Source organism: Tenrec ecaudatus, chromosome X (genome assembly GCF_050624435.1).
Source record: "Tenrec ecaudatus isolate mTenEca1 chromosome X, mTenEca1.hap1, whole genome shotgun sequence".
Lineage (NCBI taxonomy): Eukaryota > Metazoa > Chordata > Mammalia > Afrosoricida > Tenrecidae > Tenrec > Tenrec ecaudatus.
Window position 1 is genome coordinate 54,192,764 of NC_134548.1, and position 22,514 is coordinate 54,215,277.

General features: G+C 42.9%; 1 protein-coding gene across 1 annotated transcript in view; it reads left to right on the forward strand.

Moving 5' to 3' along the window:
• ZNF81 (zinc finger protein 81) overlaps positions 1–22,514 on the forward strand; it is a 69,385-nt gene that overhangs the window by 18,667 nt on the left and 28,204 nt on the right. The window contains exon 2 of the mRNA XM_075539540.1: positions 3,303–3,513. Within this exon, the coding sequence (XP_075395655.1) occupies positions 3,442–3,513 (72 nt within the window). The 5' untranslated portion in view covers positions 3,303–3,441. The remainder of the gene's footprint in view (positions 1–3,302; positions 3,514–22,514) is intronic.

The window sequence follows — 22,514 nt, forward strand, 5'->3', positions numbered from 1 at the left end:
TAGTTGTCCTTTCTACTGCCCACTACTGTGGCTAGCTTCAATATTTCACTGCAACGGCTACATAGAACTCACAAATGATACAATTATGTGGTTGATTAGGGAAAATAACAGATTATAGTTCAGGTGAAATATGCTCAGGATACAGTTGTTCAGTCAGGACAGTGTCTTCGTGTGTGGGTACCAGCCTCCACCATAGAACAGGTCCAAGGTGGGGTTTGATCAAGAAGAAGTACAGAGAGCCCAATGAAGGTTGAACATGATAGTGGGACAGGTGGAAAGTAAAAGGAAATAGAGGAAAGAACCAGGAGGCAAAAGGTATTTATAGAGGTATAAACATAGGCATGTACACATGTAAATATATTAACATATAATGATAGGGATATAGGTATATGTACATATATTTATAGGTTAAGTATTAAGGTAGCAGATGGACGTTGGGCTTCTACTCAAGTCCTTCCTCAAGGCAAGAACGCTTTGTTCTAATAACCAGGCATTCTGTGACACTCACCTTCCTGCCAGGATCGCTGAAGACAAAGTGGATGCATAAGCAAATGTGCTGAAGAAAGCTGATGGTGCCCAGCTATCAAAATATAGTGTCTGGGGTCTTAAATGACAAGTGGCCATCTAGCAGGAAAGCAACAAAGCCCACATGGAAGAAGCACACCAGCCTGTGTGATCATGAGGTATCCACGGATCAAGTACCAGGCACGAGAAGACCCAAACAAACAACCATTTCGATGAAAATGTGGGGAATCTGGAATGGAGACCCAAAGGCCATCTGTAGACAATTGGACATCCTTTCACAGAGGGTCACAAGGAAGGGAAAAGCCAGCCAGGGTGCAGTACAGCACTAACAAAACACACAACAGTCCTCTAGTTCTTTAATGGTTCCCCACCCCCCATCACCCTGCCCATCATGACTCCATTCTATCTTACAAATCTGGCTAGACTGGAGAATGTACACACTGGTACAGATAAGAGCTCTCAACACAAGGAATCCAGCTCAGATAAACCCCTCAGGAACAATAAAGGGAGTAGCAATACCATGAGGATAGGGGGAAGGTGGGGATGTGTGGAAGCTGAGAAAGCGGGAACCCATCGCAATGATAGATGTATCACACCTCCCCAAGTGGGATGAACCACAGAAACATGGGGGATCTAATGGACACTTTAAGATATGAAAAATAAGATAATTTATCAAGGGTTCATGAGAGTGGGGGAGGGAGGGAAAAAAGAGGAACTGATACCAAGGGCTCAAGTAGAAAGAAAATGTTTTGAAAATGATGATTGCAACATATGTACAAATGTGCTTGATACAATTGATGTATGGATTGTTATAAGAGCTGTAAGACCCCCCCAATAAAATGACTTAGGAAAACCTATAGGCCAATTTACTCTTTCTTATAGCATCTCAGTGAGTTGGAATTGACTTGATGGCAGTCTGCTTATTTAATATAAATGAGACCATAAAAGATTTTTTGGTATGACTGATTCAGTAGATTTTATGAACTATGTTTTCAGTATATATACTGCTCAGTATATTTTCAAGTTTCATCCATGTTGTCGCATGCATCAGGCCTTCTTTCCTTTTTGTGGCTGAGTAGTACTCCATTGTGTATATACACCACATGGTATCGATCCATTCATCTATGAATGAACATTTTGAACTGCTGGCCTTGGCTTTAGTAGCCAATGGCTTAACCCACTGCCCCACCAGGGCTCCTTCCCATGAATGAACATTTTAGTGTTTCCCACATTTTGGTTATCATGAAAGAGGTTGCAATGGTCATTGGTGTATAGGTTTCTGTTTGTGTCCTGCTTTCCCTTCTTCTGAGTAGACAAGTATACTTAGGATTGGGGCTGTGTTTTCAGATGGCAGTTCTGTAGTAAATATTTTGAGGAAACAATTTTCCACAGTGACTATACCGCTGTGTATTCTCACCAGGAATGGACAAGGATGTCAGTTTCCCCATAATTATCAACACTTCCTTTTTTTGAGTTCTTTGCTGTTTCTATATTTTTAAATCATTTTATTGAGGGCTCATACAACTCTTATCACAATCCATACATATATCCATTGTGTCAAGCATATTTGTACATTTGTTGTCATCATCATTCTCAAAACATTTTCTTTACACTTGAGCCCTTGGTATCAGCTCCTCATCACCCCCCTCTCGCTGCTGCCCCCTCCCTCATGAACCCTTGATAATTTATAAATTATTTTGTCATATCTTACACTGTCTGACATCTCCCTTCACCCACCCACTTTTCTGTTGTCCATCCCCCAGGGAGGGGGGTTATATGTAGATCCTTGTAATCAGTTCCCCTTTTCCACCCCACCCTCCCCGTAGTATTGCCAATCCCAGTATTGGCCCTAAAGGGGTCATCTGTCCTGGATTCCCTGTGGTTTCAGTTCCTATCTGTACATCCTCTGGTCTAGTCATATTTGTAAGGTAGAATGGGGACCATGATAGTGGGTGGGGGGTTGGAAGAAAGCATTTAGGAGCTACAGGAAAGTTGTATGTTTCATCATTGCTACAATGCACTCTGACTGGCTCATCTCTTCCCCGGGATCCTTCTGTAAAGGGATGTCCAGTTGCCTACAGATGGGCTTTGGGTCCCCAATCTGCACTCCCCCTCATTCATAATGATTTGGTTTTTTGTTCTTTTAATCCTGATACCTGATCCCTTCGACACCTCATGATCACACAGGCTGGTGTGCTTCTTACATGTGGGCTTTGTTGCTTCTGAGCTAGATGGCCGCTTGTTTACCTTCAAGGCTTTAAGACCCCAGACACTATGTCTTTTGATAGCTGGGCACCATCAGCTTTCTTCACCACATGTGCTTATGCACCCATTTGTCTTCAGTGATCATATTGGAGAGTTGAGCATACAATGATATGATTTTTTGTTCTTTGATGCCTGATAACTGATCCCTTTGGCACCTTGTGATCACACAGGCTTCACCAACACTTCCTTTCTGGGTTTTTTTTTGGGGCGGGGTTTGATTTTTAGTCATTGCTTTTCTAGAAGAGGTTTCTTTGCATTTCCTGAATAGCTAATCTTGAGGGTTTTTTTTTCAGGTACTTGTTGGCCTTTTATATATCATTTTAGTGAAATGTCTGTGTAAGTTCCTTGACCTTTTGTTTATTTTTTGTTGTCAATCTTTTAATAACTAGAGAAAGGCTTTCCTGAATTCTGTCTACTTTACTGTATCTAGTTCAGTGCACTGTACATTGGTGACCCCAGAAAATGTTTGTTTATAGAGCAAGTTTTGAATATCTCTGACATTGTCTTTCCAGGTTTTTTTGGCATCTTTGTGGTGGCCCTAGAAAAGATCCCCTTGTGAAGGCTACAACTCCAGTTGAGTCCACAGACCCCCACAGGCCTTTGGGCTTCTGAGAAGAGTGGCATTGCCAGCCAAAGAGGTCCCGCGTGAACATGCCAGTGAACAGACATTCGACCAGGAGCTCGCTGGCCCAGTCTGCAGGGGGACACGGCGACTCCTGTGAGGTGAGGAGCCCAGGTGCAGGGATTCATGCAGCACTTCAAAGCCTGGATGAAAGATAGCATCTCATTGTTTTAATTTGTACTAGTTGGTGTACCAGGCACGATCATTTTGCCCCCACATTTTTATTGATCTCTGTTGCTTGACTTATTTATCTGTTATTTCTTAGCTTATATTCTCGAGGAGTTTTTAAATCTTAAAGTTAATAACCCTTTATCATTCTTATGCGCTTATGAATTTTTTGCCACATTGTAATTTATAAATAGATTTGTTTTATCTATGAGTGATAAGAGGTGGCAAATAGATCTCCAGGTCTTGCTACCAAAACAACAACAAAGACATTTTTCTGCAATTTTCTCTACCCCTACCTACCTCCACCCTCATCCGGGAATTCAACTCCTCTTAGTGTTCTTCCCTTTAATGACTATGATTGTTAGTCCTGTATTCTCGGGATTTAAGCACATAAACTTGGTGCCACCTAGGGCCAAGATTTTCTGATGTTAGACCTACTTGAGTAAAACTTTGCGGTCTTGGAAGCCCACAGGGGCAGTTCTACCCTGTCCTATAGGGTCACTATGAGTCAGCATCCACTCAGTGGTGCTGAGTTTTGTTTTGAGAATCTCTTAATAACTTTTACTCTTTTAAACAATATTGCCCCATTTTGAGCATACCTACCTGACTCTGCTCTGGAAGATGGAAATCTAGCTGTTGTATATAACTTCCCAGGGAAGAGGGAGATCCTAGATTGTATTGTAGAGCATTGGGAATCCACTTTCACAGTTCCAGGGATTCTTTACTTGGCGAGCTGGCCCCCGAAATTTTCCAGGGCTTTCCAACCACCTCTGATGGCCTTTGAGAGAAGCAGTCTGACTTTAAAACCAAGAGGATATCATCTTTATAATGTGTATTTTTGACAGCTTAAGATAGAATCACGTATGCTGAAATGTGACACACTCATTGGTATTCAACAATAACATAGTCTCATTGTCCCAGGGGGAGTCTTGCAAGTGTATCTCGGAGGCCTTGTCACATGAGTGTGATTAATGTCAAGAACCGGGAAGGGTCTGAGGTTTTGACCCCACGCTTTTCATGTATGGTGAGAGGAGACATGAGACTCTTGGGTCCATAATGAAAGACTTTATTACATACAAGAAAAGCAGTAGCCAAAGTCAGTTTGATTGCATATTAGGAAATATTAAAAAATATCCCCCACCCCCGTTTTTTTTTCTGTAATCCAAGTGGGTTTTTATAAAGGACAGGGGAAGTTTCAGGTTTAACAGTCTTAAAAGGGGATATGCTATTTCAAGGGAGCATGTCAAGCCAAGCCATGCGGAAGCCGCGCTGGGTTCACAATTGACCACGGGCAGCCTCGTGGCAAACAGCGCACCACACTTGCGCAACTGAGGTCAGAGAGACCGCTGCCCAGCACGAGCTGGTCCTGGGACAGGGCAAAATGAGGGTAAGTGAGAAGAGACAGAGGCTGTGGGCCCCGAAGAAGCACATGTGCGTCCCAAGCAGGCCTGGAGGAGGCGCTGAGGGGGCCTGCCCAGGTGGCGCGCGTGTGCCTCCTACCTCCACCTGCCTCTGACCAGGTGCAGGGTAAAAGAGAACAACTTTCCTACAGCCAGGTTATTTAAAGCCTCTGGCTGGGGAGACATGGTTGATGGTACTGATTGACCTCCCATTGACTGAATCAAGCCCACCTGGGTGTAGTTTTGGACACCCGGGTGTACCAGCTACCTGGCGTGGGGCCTGAATTGGAGCATGCCCAGTTCGGGAATCTTCATGGGTGTTTAATGGTCGCCTGATTTTCTTCCCAACCTCCTCTTTGGGGCCTCTGCAGGTATGGAAGAGACAATCTCCATCCCTGTCTCTAGCTACCTAACATTTCTCCACTGACGAGTATGGTCCCAATCTTTGGTGGCTGCTTCCTCCTGGCAAAGGGGACACAATGTTTGGGGGTCTATCTCCATCCTACTCTGTTGGAAGGGGTGGTCCACTTAGGGGCCCACGGTGGGTGAGGTTGGAGAGGCAAGGACAGAGTGGACAGCACCAACTAAGAGGAAATGTCTTGGCCCACCTCCCAACATCCATAAACAATCAGGCTTCCAGACCAGGAACAGCAAGCCAGGTAGCAGGTATAGACGTGCCAGCAGATCACTCTTCTCTTGAGTGTCCCCCTAGGGTAGAGTGCTGCCAGTGGCCAGTTTGATTATGATGATAGCACGGCCCTCGGGGAGGCCCTAAAACCCCTTTGCAACTTGGAAAATCCTCTCTACAAATGTAAAATAGGAAGAAAACAGTTTCATTATGGAAAATGCATTAAACTGTAGTACAAAGCCCAGAAAATTTGCTAATAAGATTGCACAGACCAGAAGATATCTCACCTGAAGGTAAACAAGTGGCCATCTAGTTCAGAAGCAACAAAGCCCACATGGAAGAAGCCTGTGTGATCACGAGGTGTCAAAGGGATCAGGCATCAAAGAGCAAAAAATCAAATCATTGTGAATGAGGGGGAGTGCAGATTGGGGACCCAAAGCCCATCTGTAGGCAACTGGACATCTCCTTACAGAAGGGTCGCAGGGAGGTGATGAGCCAGTCAGGGTGCAGTGTAGCAACGATGAAACATACAACTTTCCTCCAGTTCCTAACTGCTTCCTTCCCCCCTGCCCCACCCACTATCATGATCCCAATTCTACCTTATAAATCTGACTAGATCAGAGGATGTACACTGGTACAGATAGGAACTGGAAACACAGGGAATCCAGGACAGATGATACTAGTGCTGAGAGTGGTGATACCAGGAGGGTGGAGGGGTGGGGTGGAAAGGGGGAACCAATTACAGAGATCTACATATGACCTCCCTGGGGGAATTATATGAAAGTGGGTGAAGGGAGATGTCGGACAGTGAAAGATGTGACAAAATAATAATTTATAAATTATCAAGGATTCAAGAGGGAGGGGGAACAAGGAAGGAGGGAATAAAAATGAGGAGCTGATGCCAAGGGCTTAACTGGAGAGCAAGTGTTTTGAGAATGATGAGGGCAATGAATGTACAAATGTGCTTTACACAATGGATGAATGTATGGATTGTGATAAGAGCTGTATGAGCCCCAATAAAATGATTTAAAAAAAGAGAAGAAGACAATATCTCACCCTTTGGGTATGGCCAAGCAGATGCAATCTATTACATACCTATTCTCAAGATAAATGACAACTTGACAGCACTGTTTGCTCTGCATTCCTACGTAGTCCATCTAAAAGTCACTTGTTTACTGCAGTGACCATCTGTGCCAGTCACCTTTGTATTGCTTTTGTTGTTAGCTGCCATGGAATTGGCCCAGACTCATGGTGAACTCAAGCACAATGGAAGGAAGCATTGGACCTTTGGGATCCAGTGGGCTTTCAATGGAAGAAGAAGAAAGGAAAAACAGTAGGCCTCTCTTCCTAGTTGTCATAGGGCTGGAAGCTCCGCTGAAAGCTGTCCAGCATCATAGCAGTGCAAAGGCCTCTGGTGACAAGGGGCTGGTGTTTACTCTGGAGGAGTAGTCCCTGGTGGGAAACCCAGCTGGGTTTCTCACAAGGAAGGTGAGGATGATGTCATTGAGCCATCATGGCCCCATTAATTATCCCATGGCAAAAGACAGCTTCTCACACCTCTGTGAGAAGCAGGTAGTTATAGCATGGAACTAGAGGCCTGGGTTAAACCCTTAGAGAGAGGTGCTATCTTCCTTAATGTTTACATTTTTGCAAGCCCCTCGAGCCTTAAAAAATGTCTCTGAGTTGTTCTCCTGGAAAAGGCTTTATTTAGCTTTTTAAAGTATTTTTATATTTATCAAGGGAAAGAGGAAGGTTTCACAAATAAGTTTCGCAAGAAACTGACCTAAGAAAAGTGAAGGGGAGACACTTCTCTTTCCCTTTCAGTAACAGTGAAATTTTTCCCCTCTCTTTTCATCCTTACAAGTTCCCCCTTTTTTAGAACGGCACTATAATTTTTCTAATGAACTCAGTTGCTATTTCTATCTTTCTCAGAACAGGTTCCAACTTTTTAAATATCTAGCAAGTCTCATAGCTAAGTACAAAGTTCAGTAATTCTCTGAATTCCAGTTGAGTGGGTTTAAAAATTCAGTACGCCATGACTCAACTGTTCGCCAAATGACAGTTCTGCCTCATTAGGACAATCAACCATGCGAGATCAAAAGGGTAGCATTTTCCCAGAAATAAAGTTCAAAGGCAGGAAGGAATAGGAAAGAAGGACAAAGGGGACTAGTAAACTCATGGAGGGAGTGGGAAGAGTGCTGTTACATTGTGGAGATTATAGTCAGGGTCATGAATCAAAATGTGTATGAATTGCTGAATGGGAAAGCCAATTTGCTTTCACCCAAATCGCAATTTAGAAAGAGAAGAGAAAAGGTCACTGAAAATGTCAACCCTCTCCAAAGCAATCTACAAACTTAATGCAATTCTGATTCAGATTCCAGCATCAATTTAAAGAGGTGGAAAAACTAATCACCAACTTTAAATGCAAAATAAAGAGATAAGCAAAGCACTACTAAAGAAGAACCAAGCAGGAGCCCTCTTATTTCCGCATCTCAAAACCTATGACACAGCCTGGTAGTGAGACAGCCTGCTACAGTGGCTGGCACAGAGACCAATGGGACAGAATTGAGAACCTAGTTGTGAATTCATCCACTTACAGACAGTTGATCTTTGGCAAAGAGCCAAAGCACGTCAAACAAGGAAGAGATGGTCTCTTTGACAAAGAATGCTGGCAAAATTGGTTATCCCTATGAAGAAAAAAAAAAAACCCAGTTCAATAGGAACTTTAAATGTGTCTTATCAATCAAAACACAAACAAACAAGCAGAACCACACTGCCCAGGCTCGTGATTCAGGCGCCCCAGCCATTGACCAGCAGCTCAGCTCCATCCCCGTGGGCTGAGACCATGTTTGACCGGACACGGCTGCCACATGTGACCCTCCATGTGCTCTGCGTGTAGCTGCATGACTCTCAGAGTGACCTTGTCTGTTTACTTTAACCTTTTGGTCGCCAATTCCTTTGTGGGAAAGATTTACATAGCCACTATGTACAAAGCCATTGGGACCTTTTTATTTGGGGCAGCTGTTAGTCCGTCCCTGAGTGGTATTGCCAAGTATTCGGTAGGCAGACTGCGGCCTCACTTTTTGGGTATTTGTGACCCAGATTGGTCAAAAATCAACTGCAGCGATGCTTACATTGAAAGCTACGTGTGTGGAGGGAAGCCAGTAAAAGTCAGAGAAGGCCGATTGTCTTTCTACTCAGGCCCCTCTTCACTCTCCATGTTCCACCTGAGTTCTTGGCACTGTATCTTCAAGCCAGGAAATCAGCAGTGAGCCCGGCCACTTGCTTTGACTAGCAGGTTGTAAGCAAGCCTCAACGTGGCTTTTCAAATGTAAACCTGAAAAATGCCCCAGTAAAAGAGTGATCAGGGGTTTCCTTCTGGTCACAACCAGCAAGATGTGTAGGGGCACAAGAAACCATGGAAGAGTATCTTCCAACACTTGAGTGCCCCAAACCCAAACCAAACCCACTGTCATGAAGTTGTTTCTGATTCACAGGCTTTCTAAGACTTTAGATCTTTACAAGAGCAAAAAGCTGCATCTTTCTCCCTTAGAGTGACTGGTGAGTGTGAACTACCGACCTAGTGGTTAGCAGTAAAATGCTCAACCCACAGTGCTACCTGGGTTCTTGAATGCCAGTGGGATAAAAAGAAGACATCATTCAATGTCTAATATAGCATCTGGAGTACCATATGTTTATGTGATGAACTGAGTTATAGTAAAAACTGTTTGGAATGGCAGCGACTGAAGTCCATTGGTAATATCACCCACTGTAAGCTTCCAGCTTCTGTTAGTCTTTCACTGGCCATTCAGAGTTATGATATTGAGATACTAAAATTCTTAATACATTTGCTTATGTTCGATGTCTCAGGAGGAGAGATATATGCTGGTCTGTGGCTACGCGCGAGAAAGAATTCACGCTGGAGCCTGGTTTGTGATCCAAGGGAGTTTTATGAGTGTTTGAAGTTTCAGGTTTACACAGGCACTCACAGGGCTCCTCCTGAACGGGCAGGCAGCCTGGAAACTGCTCATGAAGTCATGTGGTCAACTCCCGGCTCCTGCCTTTTCAATTATTCCACAGGGAGGCATGGTGGACGACCCTTGGTCGACCCCATTGGCTGAATTGAATTCACCTGGCCTAGGTGGGCCAATCCAGGTGCAGCACCCCTCATGCATACCTGGGGGGACACCTGCACCTCTGAGCTTGTGCAGTGTGCCACTCCTTTGTTTCTGTAGCTCGGCCCTCTGGGCATGCGTAATGGACGCTCCAGCACCTATGCTAGACTGCCTAACACGTTCTTTTAGCCTTTTATCTGGGCTGTGATTTCTTTTCGTCTTCCTGGGATTCTATGTTGTTTCTGGTGGACCACCTGGAAGAGGACAGGGAAGTAAGTTGAGAATGATTTGGATGCCCTTCAGCTTCTGTCTCTACATGTGGCAGTCCTTGGGAAGGGGAAATCCCTTGGGACTTTATGAGCATTGTATTAGAGCTTAAATTCTGAGCACTAAATTTGCAGGAGGCTGTGGATAGCAGAGCAGTCCTAGTGGTGGTGTGCCTACGAATTAGCTGCAATCTGCAAGGTTCGCAGTTTGAACGATCAGGCTCTCTGCAAGGAATAGATGGGGCTTTCTACTCCCTTACACAGTTACAGTCTTGGAAACTCACAGGGGCAAGTCCACTCTGTCCTCTAGGGTCGCTGTGAGTCGGCATGGGCTCTATAGCATTAGGCTTGAGTTTGGGTTTCTTCTAGGGTTCATAGTGAAAGCTCAGTCTCTGCAGAGTCAAACTCCACTGAATTCTTTCCAACTTTAACCAGGAATGGGAACAGTCTGCCCACAGGCAAAAATGTATTGAAAGTGGATTAGTACTACTCCCCTAAGTAGCCCAGAGATGGCTAGCCTCCCTTTGGGAGTTTGCCTGGGAGTGTCCTCCATGGGGCCTGGAGTCCTGGGGTTACTTAGGCGTGAGTCATACCCTGACTGCCTTGGTCAGAGGGTCCTGAGCCTGTCTTGTAAGCTCTTCTTTCTGGCATAATATCTGTCTCAATCATGGTCCCATTCCCGTGTTTTGTAGTCCCACCTGCACCTGTGATGGATTAATCTTTTGCTAATCATGGTCTGTGGCAGTTTCTGTTGTCGCCGCCCCCCCACCTCCTATTTAAGCCATGGATGCTCTGTAAACACTAGGATGCTATTATGACCTCAGGCTAATGGTCTACTTTGTGCAGCTGACCTTTGTCCAACTTAAGATTTAATAAATGTTCTTCTTAAATGATATTTGAGATTTCGGTTCTCTTTTGTTCCCTAAAGCAAGTATTGTAGTCTTTTGGTAGGAATCCAAAGTCCTTCCTGGGGAGACCTCTGGAAGGTCTAGGAACTGGCATCAGAGAAGGGAGCGTTTCACCCTACATTGCCATGGACACTTAGGAGACTCTATACAGTGAGTACTCCCGGATGTATGAACCCAGAAACTTTATTAAGTCTTTATTTATTTATTTATTTTTATGAAGTCTTAATAAGTCTTGCTGTGTGTCTTCTCGTCTGCGATGTGTTAAATGTTTGCTCATTTTCTCTCTGTCCTGTTTGGAAACACTTTTGACTGTTGCCATTGTCGTTTGCTTTAGTTTTCCAATTTTCCATTGCCCAGGTTGTTTGTGACTCAGAGAATCTGGAAAATAGTGTCCTGTCTCGGTGTTTAAGAGGGGTGATTCCTATTGATATAGATGAGACTTCTGGGTCATCTTGTCTTGTGCCCGTTGGTGAGGGGGATACTGCTAATGTACTGCTCCACGGCCCTTGTTGCCAGTTGAAGTTTTGTGCGTGTTTGCGGTGCAGTTACCCATAGCGGATCTCTTTTGAATACATGTTCCTGGGTAAGATGGAATGCCTCTGTGAAGATCAGGCCTAGAACTCTACTAATGTAGTAGAGTGGCATTCTATTATCAAAAATCCTTTTAAAAAAACCCCAAAAAACCCCATAGGCACCCTTAAAGAACATTCTCAGTAGTTTTCAATTGGCTTAACCTAACTAAAACAGTTTGGACTTATGTAGCTACTTTTGGGTATTTGTGTGGCTGAGTGTGCTGTTTTGAAATGTTGTGCAGTTGTTAATCTTAGTATTCATAAGGGGGAACACAGGCCGCGAGTGACATTATAGCCTGTTAATTTCTGAGGCTCGGTGGTGACCTTTACCCCAAATGGTTTTAAGAGCCTGCCTCTGAAAGCTGCATGTGGATCAGCTACAAGGATAAACAAAGGACCATTTTGAGAATCTCTCTTCTAATGTTAGGGCACATCCTATTCAAACGTTGTCTTTCCTCCTCCATTAATTATGTTCAGCACAATTTTAACTGCATGTGACGTTAATGGAATTGTTCAATAATTTCTGCATTCGGTGTGGTCGCCTCTCTTCAGAATGGGCACTAATATGGGTTTCTTCTTTCAATTATGCCAAATTTCTTGGCGTAAACAAGCATGTGCTTTCAGCACTTCCTCTACTTGTTGAAACATCTCAGTGGCTATAATGTCATTCCTGAAGCCTCCTTTTCCTCCAGTGCCTTCAGTGCAGCATGGATTTTTCCTTTAATAGCTTCCATTCTTGACCCTATCCTACCTTCTGGAATTCTTGAACACCGACCAATTATTTTGGATGCAGTGACTTTCTGTAGTCCTTCCACATTCTTTAGATGCTTCCTATACCATTCAATCTTTTACTAGTTGAATTTTTCAGTATTGCACCTCGGGACTTGAAATTGACATTGACCTTCAGGTTTTTCAGCTTGAACACTGCCAACTAAGCATGTCCTTCCTTTTTGGTTTGTTTTTTTCTAACTCCAGGTAATTGCACATTTCATGATAAGACTTTATTTTGTCTTTTGAATAGTCTATTCAGTTGTTTTATTCCATCATTTCTTCCATTCACTTAACTTTTTTGTGTTTGACAGCAAGCATATGAATGTCTTCTGGCATTCATTTTGGCCTTTTCTCTCCTGTCTATTTTGACCCTTTTCTTCCTTCGTGTATGATATCCTGGATAACATGCCACAGTTTATCGGATCTTTGGTCATTAGTGTCCAGTGTGTTAAATAGGTTCTTGAGATGGATTCTGAGATCAGTTGAGACCTATTCAAAGTTGCGCTTGAGCTCTCATTGACTTTTAAAAATTTTCCTCAGCTTCAACTTCAATTTGCATATACTCTGTCATCTGCCTTTGGACTCATTCTAATTGATGATATTGAACTTCTCCATAGTCTCTTTCCAGAGATGGAGTCAATTTGATTCCTATGTCTTCCATCTGTTGAGGTCCACATTTATCATTTCATTTATGTTCTTGAAAAAGGGGTATTTGCCGATCGCTGAAGACAAACGTGTGAATAAGCAAATGTGGTGAAGAAAGCTAATGGTGCCCAGCTATCTATCAAAAGGTATAGTGTCTGTGGTCTTAAAGGCTTGAAGATAAACAAGCGGCCATCTAGCTGAGAAGCATCAAAGCCCACATGGAAGAAGCACACCAGCTTGGCTGACCACGAGGTGTAGAAGGGACCAGTTATCAGACATCAGAGAACTAAAATATCATATCAGTGGGTGCCCACCTTCCTGATATAATCAATGAAGATAAACGTGTGCATAAGCAAAGGTGGTGAAGAAACCTGATGGTTCCTGGCTATCAAAAGATGTCTGGGGTCTTGGAGGCTTGAAGATAAGCAAGTGGCCATCGACTTCAGAAGCAAACAAAGCCCACATGGAAGAAACACACCAGCCTGTGTGACCACGAGCTGTCAAAGGGACCAGGTATCAAGTATCAAGGAACAAAAAAATCATATCATTGTAAATCTGTGAGTGCAGAGTGGAGACTCAAAGCCCATCGGCAGCCAACAGGACACCCCCTTACTGAAGGGTTGTGGAAGGAGATGAGCCAGTTAAGGTGCAGGGTAACAACAATGAAACACATAACTTTCCTCTAGTTCTTAAAGACTTCTCCCCACCCCCACTATCATGATCCCAATTCTACCTTACACATCTGACTAGACCAGAGGATATACATTGTACAGATAACAACAGGAAACACAGGGAATCCAGGGTAGATGACTCCTCCAGGACCAGTGGTGAGAGTGGCGATTCCTGGAGGTTGGAGGGAATGTGAGGTAGAAAGGGGGAACTGATTACAAGAATCTATGTATAGCCACCTCCCTGGGGGATAGACAGCAGAGGAGAGGGCTGGGGGAGAGGTCGACCCATATAACATATGACAAAATAATAATAATTTATGAATTATGAAGGGTTCATGAGGCAGGGGGAGTGGGGAGGGAGGGAAAAACGAGCAGCTGATATTAAGGGCTCAAGTGGATGGCAAATGTTTTGAGAATGATGATGGCAACAAATGTACATATGCGCTTGACACAATGGATGTACGTATGGATAGTGATAAGAATTGTATGAGCTCCCAATAAAATGATACGAAAAAGGGGTATTTGCAATAAGCAAGTCTTTAGTCTTGCAAAATTCTATCATGTCATCTCCAACATCATATCTACTACTAAGGCCATATTTTCCAACTACTGATCTTTCTTCTTTGTTTGCAATTTTCACATTCTGGTCACCAGTCATTATCAGTGCATTGTGATCGCATGTTTAAGCAATTTCAGATTGCAGAAGTTGGTAAAAATCTTCATTTTCTTCATCTTTGACATTAATAATTAGTGCATACATTTGAATCATATTCCTGTTAGCTGATCTTTCACTCATTCACTCATTTATGTCCTCACTGCCATCTAGTCAGTTCTGACCCATGAAAGTCCACAGGGCAGGGTAGACCTGCCCTGGGCATTTCAGGGACCGTAACTCTATGGGAGTAGAAAGTCTTCCCTTTCTCCTGCAGAGCACCTAGCTGGGGGCTTCAAATTGATGACCTTGCAGTCAGCAGCCCAACAAATAACCCACTATGTGTCTGGAGCTGCTTCTTACAGGTGTGTGGATATTACGGCATTGTAGATGCAATTCCTTTCATTGTTCTTTGTGTTACTTTTCTAATCCTGTTTTATCAAATTCCCACAACCATAGTAGGTAAAATGACACACACTTATTATCTCTATAGTTTTTTCTTTTAGAAGTTCTAAAAGGGTCTCATTAGGTTAAAATAAAGACATTGGCAGGGCTGAATTCCTTTCTAGGACTAGGGAAGAATTAATTTATTTGCCCTTTCTAGCTCCTGGGCCTACCCGTAGTCATTGGATCATAGTCTCGTTCTCTATCTTTAAAGCTAGCCACAGCAGGTGGAGTTCTCAGATTCCATCACTTCCTCTTCTGCCTAATTCTTATACGCTTAGAGACCCTTGTGATTACACTGGCTGCCATCCAAATTTCCCAGTATACTCTTCCTGTTTAAAATGAACCAATTAGGAACACCTGCAACATTAATTCCTCTTTGCCATGTAACAATAAATTTTGCAGGTTCTAGAGCTTAGGCTAGGAGCCCCGGTGGCATGGTGGTTACACATTGGGCTGCTAACCACAAGGTTAGCAGTTCAAAACAAACCAGCTGCTCCTCCAGAGAAAGATGAGGCTTTTTACTCCTGTAAAGAGTTACAATCTTGAAAATTGCCAGGGGCAGTTCTATCCTGTCCTATAGAGTGGCTAGGAGTCAGAATCCGCTCAGTGGCGGGGGGTTTGCTTTGCTTCTGGAGAGATTATAAGCCGTCATTTTGTCTTATCAGAGTCTGCGGGGTCCTTATCCTTACTTTTCTTTTTCTTTATAGGCCAATGCTTTGTTATTGCTGTTTTAAATCGTTTTCTTGGGGCTCTTATAACATTCCAGACGTCAATTGTGTCAAGCATATTTGTACATATGTTGCCATCATCATTTCCAAAACATTTAGTTTCCATTTGAGCCCTTGGTATCAGCTCCATTTTTTAATCCTTCCATCCCCCCTCCCATCCTTGTAACCCCTTGATAAATTATAAATTATTATTGTTTTCATATCTTACACCAATCACTGTCTCCCTTCGCCCACGTTTCTGTGGTAATTTTTTTTCATTTGAAAGTCATTTATTTTCCATTTTTATTTTTTAACCTTTCTTTTCCAGAAAACCTTATCTCTATGAACAACTCATCCTAGTTATCAAAACTTGCAAAAATTGTAAAGAGTCTGGGATTTTTACCCTTCTTGGAAACTAACAAGTTGGCTTCCGGCAGTTTTATGGATTCTGGCAGAAGACATAAGACTCCAGGGTCAGGGAGAAATAACTTTATATCTCATGGCAATAATAGTAGCCAGACTGTTGCCATTTGCACCAAATCTATAAGCCTTGGTTTCTACAGGGTGATTGATTTACTTTGAATAATATTTTATTCATTTAAAAAATCTCTTATAGCAATCCATACACCCATGTGTCAAGCACATTTGTACATTTGTTGCCATAATCCATTTCAAAACATTTTCTTTCTACTTGAGCCCTTGGTATCAGCTCCTCTTTTCCCCCTTCCTACCCTCATGAATGCTTGACAAATTATAAATTATTGTTATTTTCATATCTTGCACCATCCACTGTCTCCTTTCACTCATGTTTTTGTTGTTCATCACCCTGGGTGGGAGGGGTTATATGTTGATCATTGCGATCAGTTCCCCCTTTCTCCACCCACCTTCCCCCTACCCTCCTGGTATCACTACTCCCATTATTGTTCCTGAGGGATTTATCTGTCTTGGATTCTGTGTGTCAAGAGCTCTTATCTGTACCAGTGTACATGCTCTGGTCTAGCCGAGTTTGTAAGGTAGGATTGGGGGTCATGATAGTGGGGGAAGGAAGCATTAAAGATCTAGAGGAATGTAGTGTGTTTATCAGTGCTGTATTGAACCCTGGCTGGCTCGCCCCTTCCTTGTGACCCTTCTGTGAGGGGATGTTAATTGCCTACAGATGGGATTTGAGTCTCCACTCTGCCCCTCCCCCCCAGACCCCTCGCTTGCATCAATGTGATTGTTTGTTCTGGGTCTTCTGATGATACCTGATCCCGTTGACCCCTCATGATCTCACAGGATGGTGTGCTTCTTCCATGTGGGCTTTGTTGCTTCTGAGCTAGAGGCCAGATGATACTTGTACGTTCCATGGGTTCCATTGCCAAAGAAGACCTCAAGCTCATGAACCATTACTCTTCCATATTGGGAACTAGGCCTTTCCGACTATCCCCCTTTCCATTGTCAGCTCCCTTCTAGAATATGCGTGCTGTGGTCGCCCTTCAGTATTCTCAGATAGTTGTTTTTTGTAAGAGGCTTGGTATGGTAGAAACACTTTAGTCAAACTGGAACTCAAGGTAATTTATGTATATGGTATAAAATATGGGTCAAGGTTTGTTTTTTAACCCCCTTTACTGATATCCATTTGTTTCAGTACAATTTGTTGAAGACTTTCTTTCTACCATTGAATTGCATTGCCACTGTTGTGAAGAAAATCAGTTAACCAGGTATCTGTCCATTTATTTCTGGATTCTCTGTTCTGTTCCATTGATATAGCTGTCCGTTCTTACACTAGTACTACACAGTCCAAATTGCTGTACCTTTCTAGTAAGTATAGGCATTGTTGTTATTGTTGTTAAGTACTGTCGAGATAGTTCCAACTCATAGTGACTCCATGTACGACAAAATAAAACACTTGCCCCGTCCCTTGCCATCCTCACAATCATTGCTATCTTTAAGCCCATTGCTGCAGCCACTGGGTCAACCCATCTGGTTGAAGATCTTCCTTCCTCTTTTATTGACCTTCTGCTTTACCAAGTATGATGTCCTCCAGAGACTGGGTCCTCCGGATGTCCAAAGTATGTGAGATGAAGCTTCTATGGAACATTCTGGTCGTCTGTTTTCCAGGACAGATTTGCTCATCCTGGCAGTCCATTTTATATTCAATACTCTTCACCAATACCATAGTTCAAGGGCATCAGTTCTTCTTCCATTTCCCATATTCATTGTCTAGCTTTTGCATGCATATGAGACAATTGAAAAACCCATGGCTTAGATCAGGTAAAATTTAGTCTTCAAAGAGACATATTCTTTTACTTAAAAAAACATTTTTATAGGGTGAACAAACAATCTGGAGGAGAAAACAACAGGACCAATGGTTCCGGAGGAACATGGGAGAAGGGGAGGTGGGAGAAAGGAAGTGATGTTAACAAACCCAGGGACAAGGGAAAAACAAATGATCCAAAATCAGTGGCAAGGAGGGTGTAAGAGGCCTGGTAGGGCTTGATCAAGGGTAATGTAACCTACAGGAATTACTGAAACCCAAATGAAGGCTGAGCATGATAGTGGGACAAGAGGAAAGTCAAAGGAAATAGAGGAAAGAACTTAGAGGCAAAGGGCATTTATAGAAGTCTAAATGCAGGCATGTACATATGCAAATATATTTATGTATGATGATGGAAAAATAGATCCATGTGCATATATTATAGGTTTAGTATTAAGATAGCAAGTAGACATTGGGCCTCCACTCAAGTACTCCCACAATGCAAGAATACTTTGTTCCATTAAATTGGCATTCCATGATGCTCATCTTCTTGACCACAATCACTGAAGACAAATGGATGCATAAGCAAATGTGGTGAAGAAAGCTGATGGTACCCGGTCATCAAAAGATACAGCATCTGGAATCTTAAAGGCTTGAAGGTAAACAAACGACCATCTAGCTCAGAAGCAATGAAGCCCACATGGAGGAAGCACACTAGCTTGTGTGATCACATGGTGTCAAAGGGATCAGGTATCAGGCATCAAAGAGCAAAAGATCATATGATTGAGAATGAGGGGCAGTGTGAAGTGGGGACCCAAAGCCCATCTGTGGACAACTGGACACCCCCTTACAGAAGGGTCGTGGTTAGAAGAGCCAACCAGGGTACAGTGTAGCAACAATGAAACATACAACTTTCCTCTAGTACTTAAATGCTTCCTCCCCATCACTATCATGATCCCAATTCTACCTTACAAACCTGGCTAGACCAGAGGATGTACACTGGTACAGATAGGAACTGGAAACACAGGGAATCCAGGACAGATGATCCCTTCAGGACCAGTGGTGAGAGTGGCGATACCAGGAGGGTAGAGGGAAGGTTGGGTAGAAAGGGAGAACCGATTACAAGGATCTGCATATAACCCCCTCCCTGGGTGACAGACAACAGAAAAGTGGGTAAAGGAAGATGTTGGACAGTGTAAAACATGACAAAATAATAATAATTTATAAATTATCAAGCATTTATGAGGAAGTGGGGAATGGGGAGGGAGGGGAAAATGAGGAGCTGATACCAGGGGCTCAAGTAGAAAGCAAATGTTTTGAGAATGATGATGGCAACAAATGTACAAATGTGCTTGACACAATGGATGGATGTATGGCTTGTGCTAAGAGTTGTACAAGCCCCAATAAAATGATTTAAAAATATATTTTTTATTGTGAGTTGGGTGGAGGTTAACAGAGCGGATCGCCAGTTTCACATGAAAAGATTAGTACATATTCTGTTTCCTCTCACTCATTGCAATTCCCTCAATATAACATCACCCATCCCACATACGCCCTGTGGTTTCTGCTTTCATTCTCCCTTCTTTTCGAATTCATCTGAACTCCATCCTTGGGTACATGCTGCCTGTTTGATCCCAAATGGCCAACTATTCGAAGGATGTGCACCTCCCTCGTATTACTGTTCCTCTGATAGACCTATCTAATGTTTGGCTGAAAATCAAGCCATGGGAGTGAGTTGAGTTCCAGACCTGAAGGGTGACCAAGGGGGGAAAAATAAAGGGTGACCAAGGGTTGTAGTTTTGAGGGTTCCATTGTCTTCATCTGACCAGCAAGCCCGGTCTCTTTTATGATTTTGAGTTTTGTTCCACATCTTGATCCCACTTCATTAAGGACCCTCTAATAGGATGCCTTTCTGAGCAGTTGGTAGCCAAGTACTCTCTGGTCAAAAGTTGTGGAGACTGCTGTTCATGTGGTCCAGTAGTTCATTGGACTAATATATTTTTTAGCATTAATAAAAAGAATTTTGTTTGTCTCATAGGTCAGGGAGCTAGCAGTCTCCATTCAAGGTGCTGTCACTGAAGAAGTTCTCTTTCTTCCACTCTTATTCCTCAGGTCCTAGGTGACCATGTGCCTGACGTCCATCCTCCTATCTCTGAGATTACTGTCTTATGTGTTCCTTTTATTTCTCAAAAACTCTTGGCTTAAACCATACTCTTTCCCCAAATCTTGTTCATCTACTTTCAGTGATGACATCAGTGAAGGTGCCTTCGTCTGAGTCTAGTTTCAGAGTTTGTGTGGCTGCGCAGACCAATTTTTTTATCCATGTCTCCTTGATTTTCATCCCTTTTCTTTCCTCTGGACAGGGAGAGACCAAGAGTTTCACCTTAAAGGGCCATGTACAACTTTTCAAACACCCCTTAGAACTCACCAGAGTAGGATGCAGAACATTGTCTTTGTGGACTATGTTATGCCAGTTGGCCTTGGTGTTCCCTAAGTCAGTGGGCATCGTTGGGATTTAACACTTTGAAGAAGATCTTTTTGCAGTGTTATTTGCCCAGTGCAATAGATCATTATGTTTCTTGACTATAGCTTCTTTGGGCATTGATTGTCGATCCAAGAAAAATAAATTCCTGACAACTTCAATATTTTCTCCATTTATCAGGATGCTTCTTACTGATCCAGCTACTGAAAACCTGCATTGGCCTTTATCAGTAAGGGTTTCAAGTTGAACTCTTGTTACCTACTTATTGTAGATTGTTAATAATGAGTCTCCTTCTAATCCCAATGTCCCATTCTTCTTCATGTAGTTTAACTTTTTGGAATTATTTGATCAGCATACAGATTGCATAAAAATGATAAAAGGATACAACCCTGACAAACACCTTTCCTGATTTTAAACCATGCTATGTTCCCTAGGACTGGTCCAATAACTGCCTCTTGGCATATGTACTAGTTCCTCATAAGTACAATGAATTGTTCTGGATTTCCTATTCTTAACATAGGTTATTATGATCCACATAGTCAAATGCCTTTGCATCGTCAATGAAACACAACATATTGAGTGCGGAGTGGAGACCCAAAGCCCATCTGTAGGCAACTGGACATCCCCTTACCAAAGGGTTGCGGGGGTAGGAGACGAGCCAGTCAGGGTGCAGTATAGCACCTATGAAACATACAACTTTCCTCTAGTTCTTTAATGTTCCCCTCCCACACACCATTATCATGCTCTCAATTCTACTTTACAAATGTGGCTAGACCAGAGTATGTACAGGGGTACAGAGAAGAGCTGGAAACACAGAGTATCCAGGACAGATAAACCCCTCAGGACCAATAATGAGAGTAGCCATTCCAGGAGGGGAAGGGGAAGATGGAGGAGAAAGGGGGAACCAATCACAATGATCGACATATAACCCCCTCCCAGGGAGACAGACAACAGAAAAGTGGGTGAAAGGAGACATCAGACAGCGTGAGACATGAAAAAAAAAGATAAATTATCAAGGGTTCGTGAAGGAGGCAGGAGTAGGGAAGGGAGTGGAAAAAATGAGGATCTGATACCAAGGACTAAAGTAGAAAGAAAATGTTTTGAGAATGATGATGGCAGCAAATGTACAAATGTGCTCGACACGATGAATGGAATGGATGGATATATGGATCGTGATAAGAGTTGTACAAGCCCCCAATAAAATGATTAAAACACACACACACACACGCGCGCGCGCGCGCGTTTTTGGTATTCTCTGCCCTCGGCCAAGACCCGTCTGACGTCAGCAATGACATTCCTCATTCCATGTCCTCTTCTGAGTCCAGCTTGAATTTCTGGCAGCTCCCTAGTGATGTATTCCTGTAACCATTTAAAAGTGATTGTTCACATCAGAAATGTGGATAAAGGGAGACAGCAGTTGGTATAAGATATGAAAATAATCATTTCTAATTTATCAAGTGTTCACGAGGGTGGGAGGGTGGGGGAAGGAGGGAACAAAGGAGCTGATACCGAGGGTTCAAACAGAAAGAAAGTGTTTAGAAAAATGATGATGGCAACATATGTACAAATGTGCTTGATATAATTGATGTATGGACTGTTGATAAGAGTTGTAAGAGTCCCCAATACAATAATTTAAAAAATTAATAAAGAAATAAAAATTATCTTGTGCAAAAATAGTAGAGGAAGCCCCTTGTGGTTTTAAAATAGCCAATCCAGCAAATATATCTTAATTATCTAGTGCTGCTGTAACAGAAATACTGCAGGCAGGTGGCTTTAAAGAACAAACCTTTATTTTCTGAGACTCCTGAAGGCTGAACGTTCAAATCAGGCTCAGTTGCTTCGATTCCTTTTTTTCAGTGGCCTCGAGCATTCCTTAGTTACTTAATGATCCTTATGTGGCACCTGCTGTCCGCAGTTGATGGGCACACTGTGACGCATCTGTTCTTATTATAATCCAGAAGTGATTCAAGTTTAGGGCACACCCTGCAGTACTATGGCTTCGTCAGCACAGCAAAGAAAGCCCGATTTTCAACTGGGGTTGTAGCCACAGGGGTCCAGCTTATATTTTCGGGAAGCACAATTCAATATTTATCCATGTTTATTACTACATTTTCAAAACTTTAGAAAACCGATTACAAGGATCTACATGTGACCTCCTCCCTGGGGGACGGACAACAGAAAAGTGGGTGAAGGGAGACATCGGACAGGGCAAGATATGACAAAATAATAGTTTATAAATTATCAAGGGTTCATGATGGAAGGGGGAGCGGGGATGGAGGGGAAAAATGAGGAGCTGATGTCAGGGGTTTAAGTGGAGAGCAAATGTTTTGAGAATGATGAGGGCAATTAATGTACAAATGTGCTTGACACAATTGATGTATGTATGGGTTGTGTTAAGAGTTGCATGATCCCCTAATAAGATGATTAGATAAAT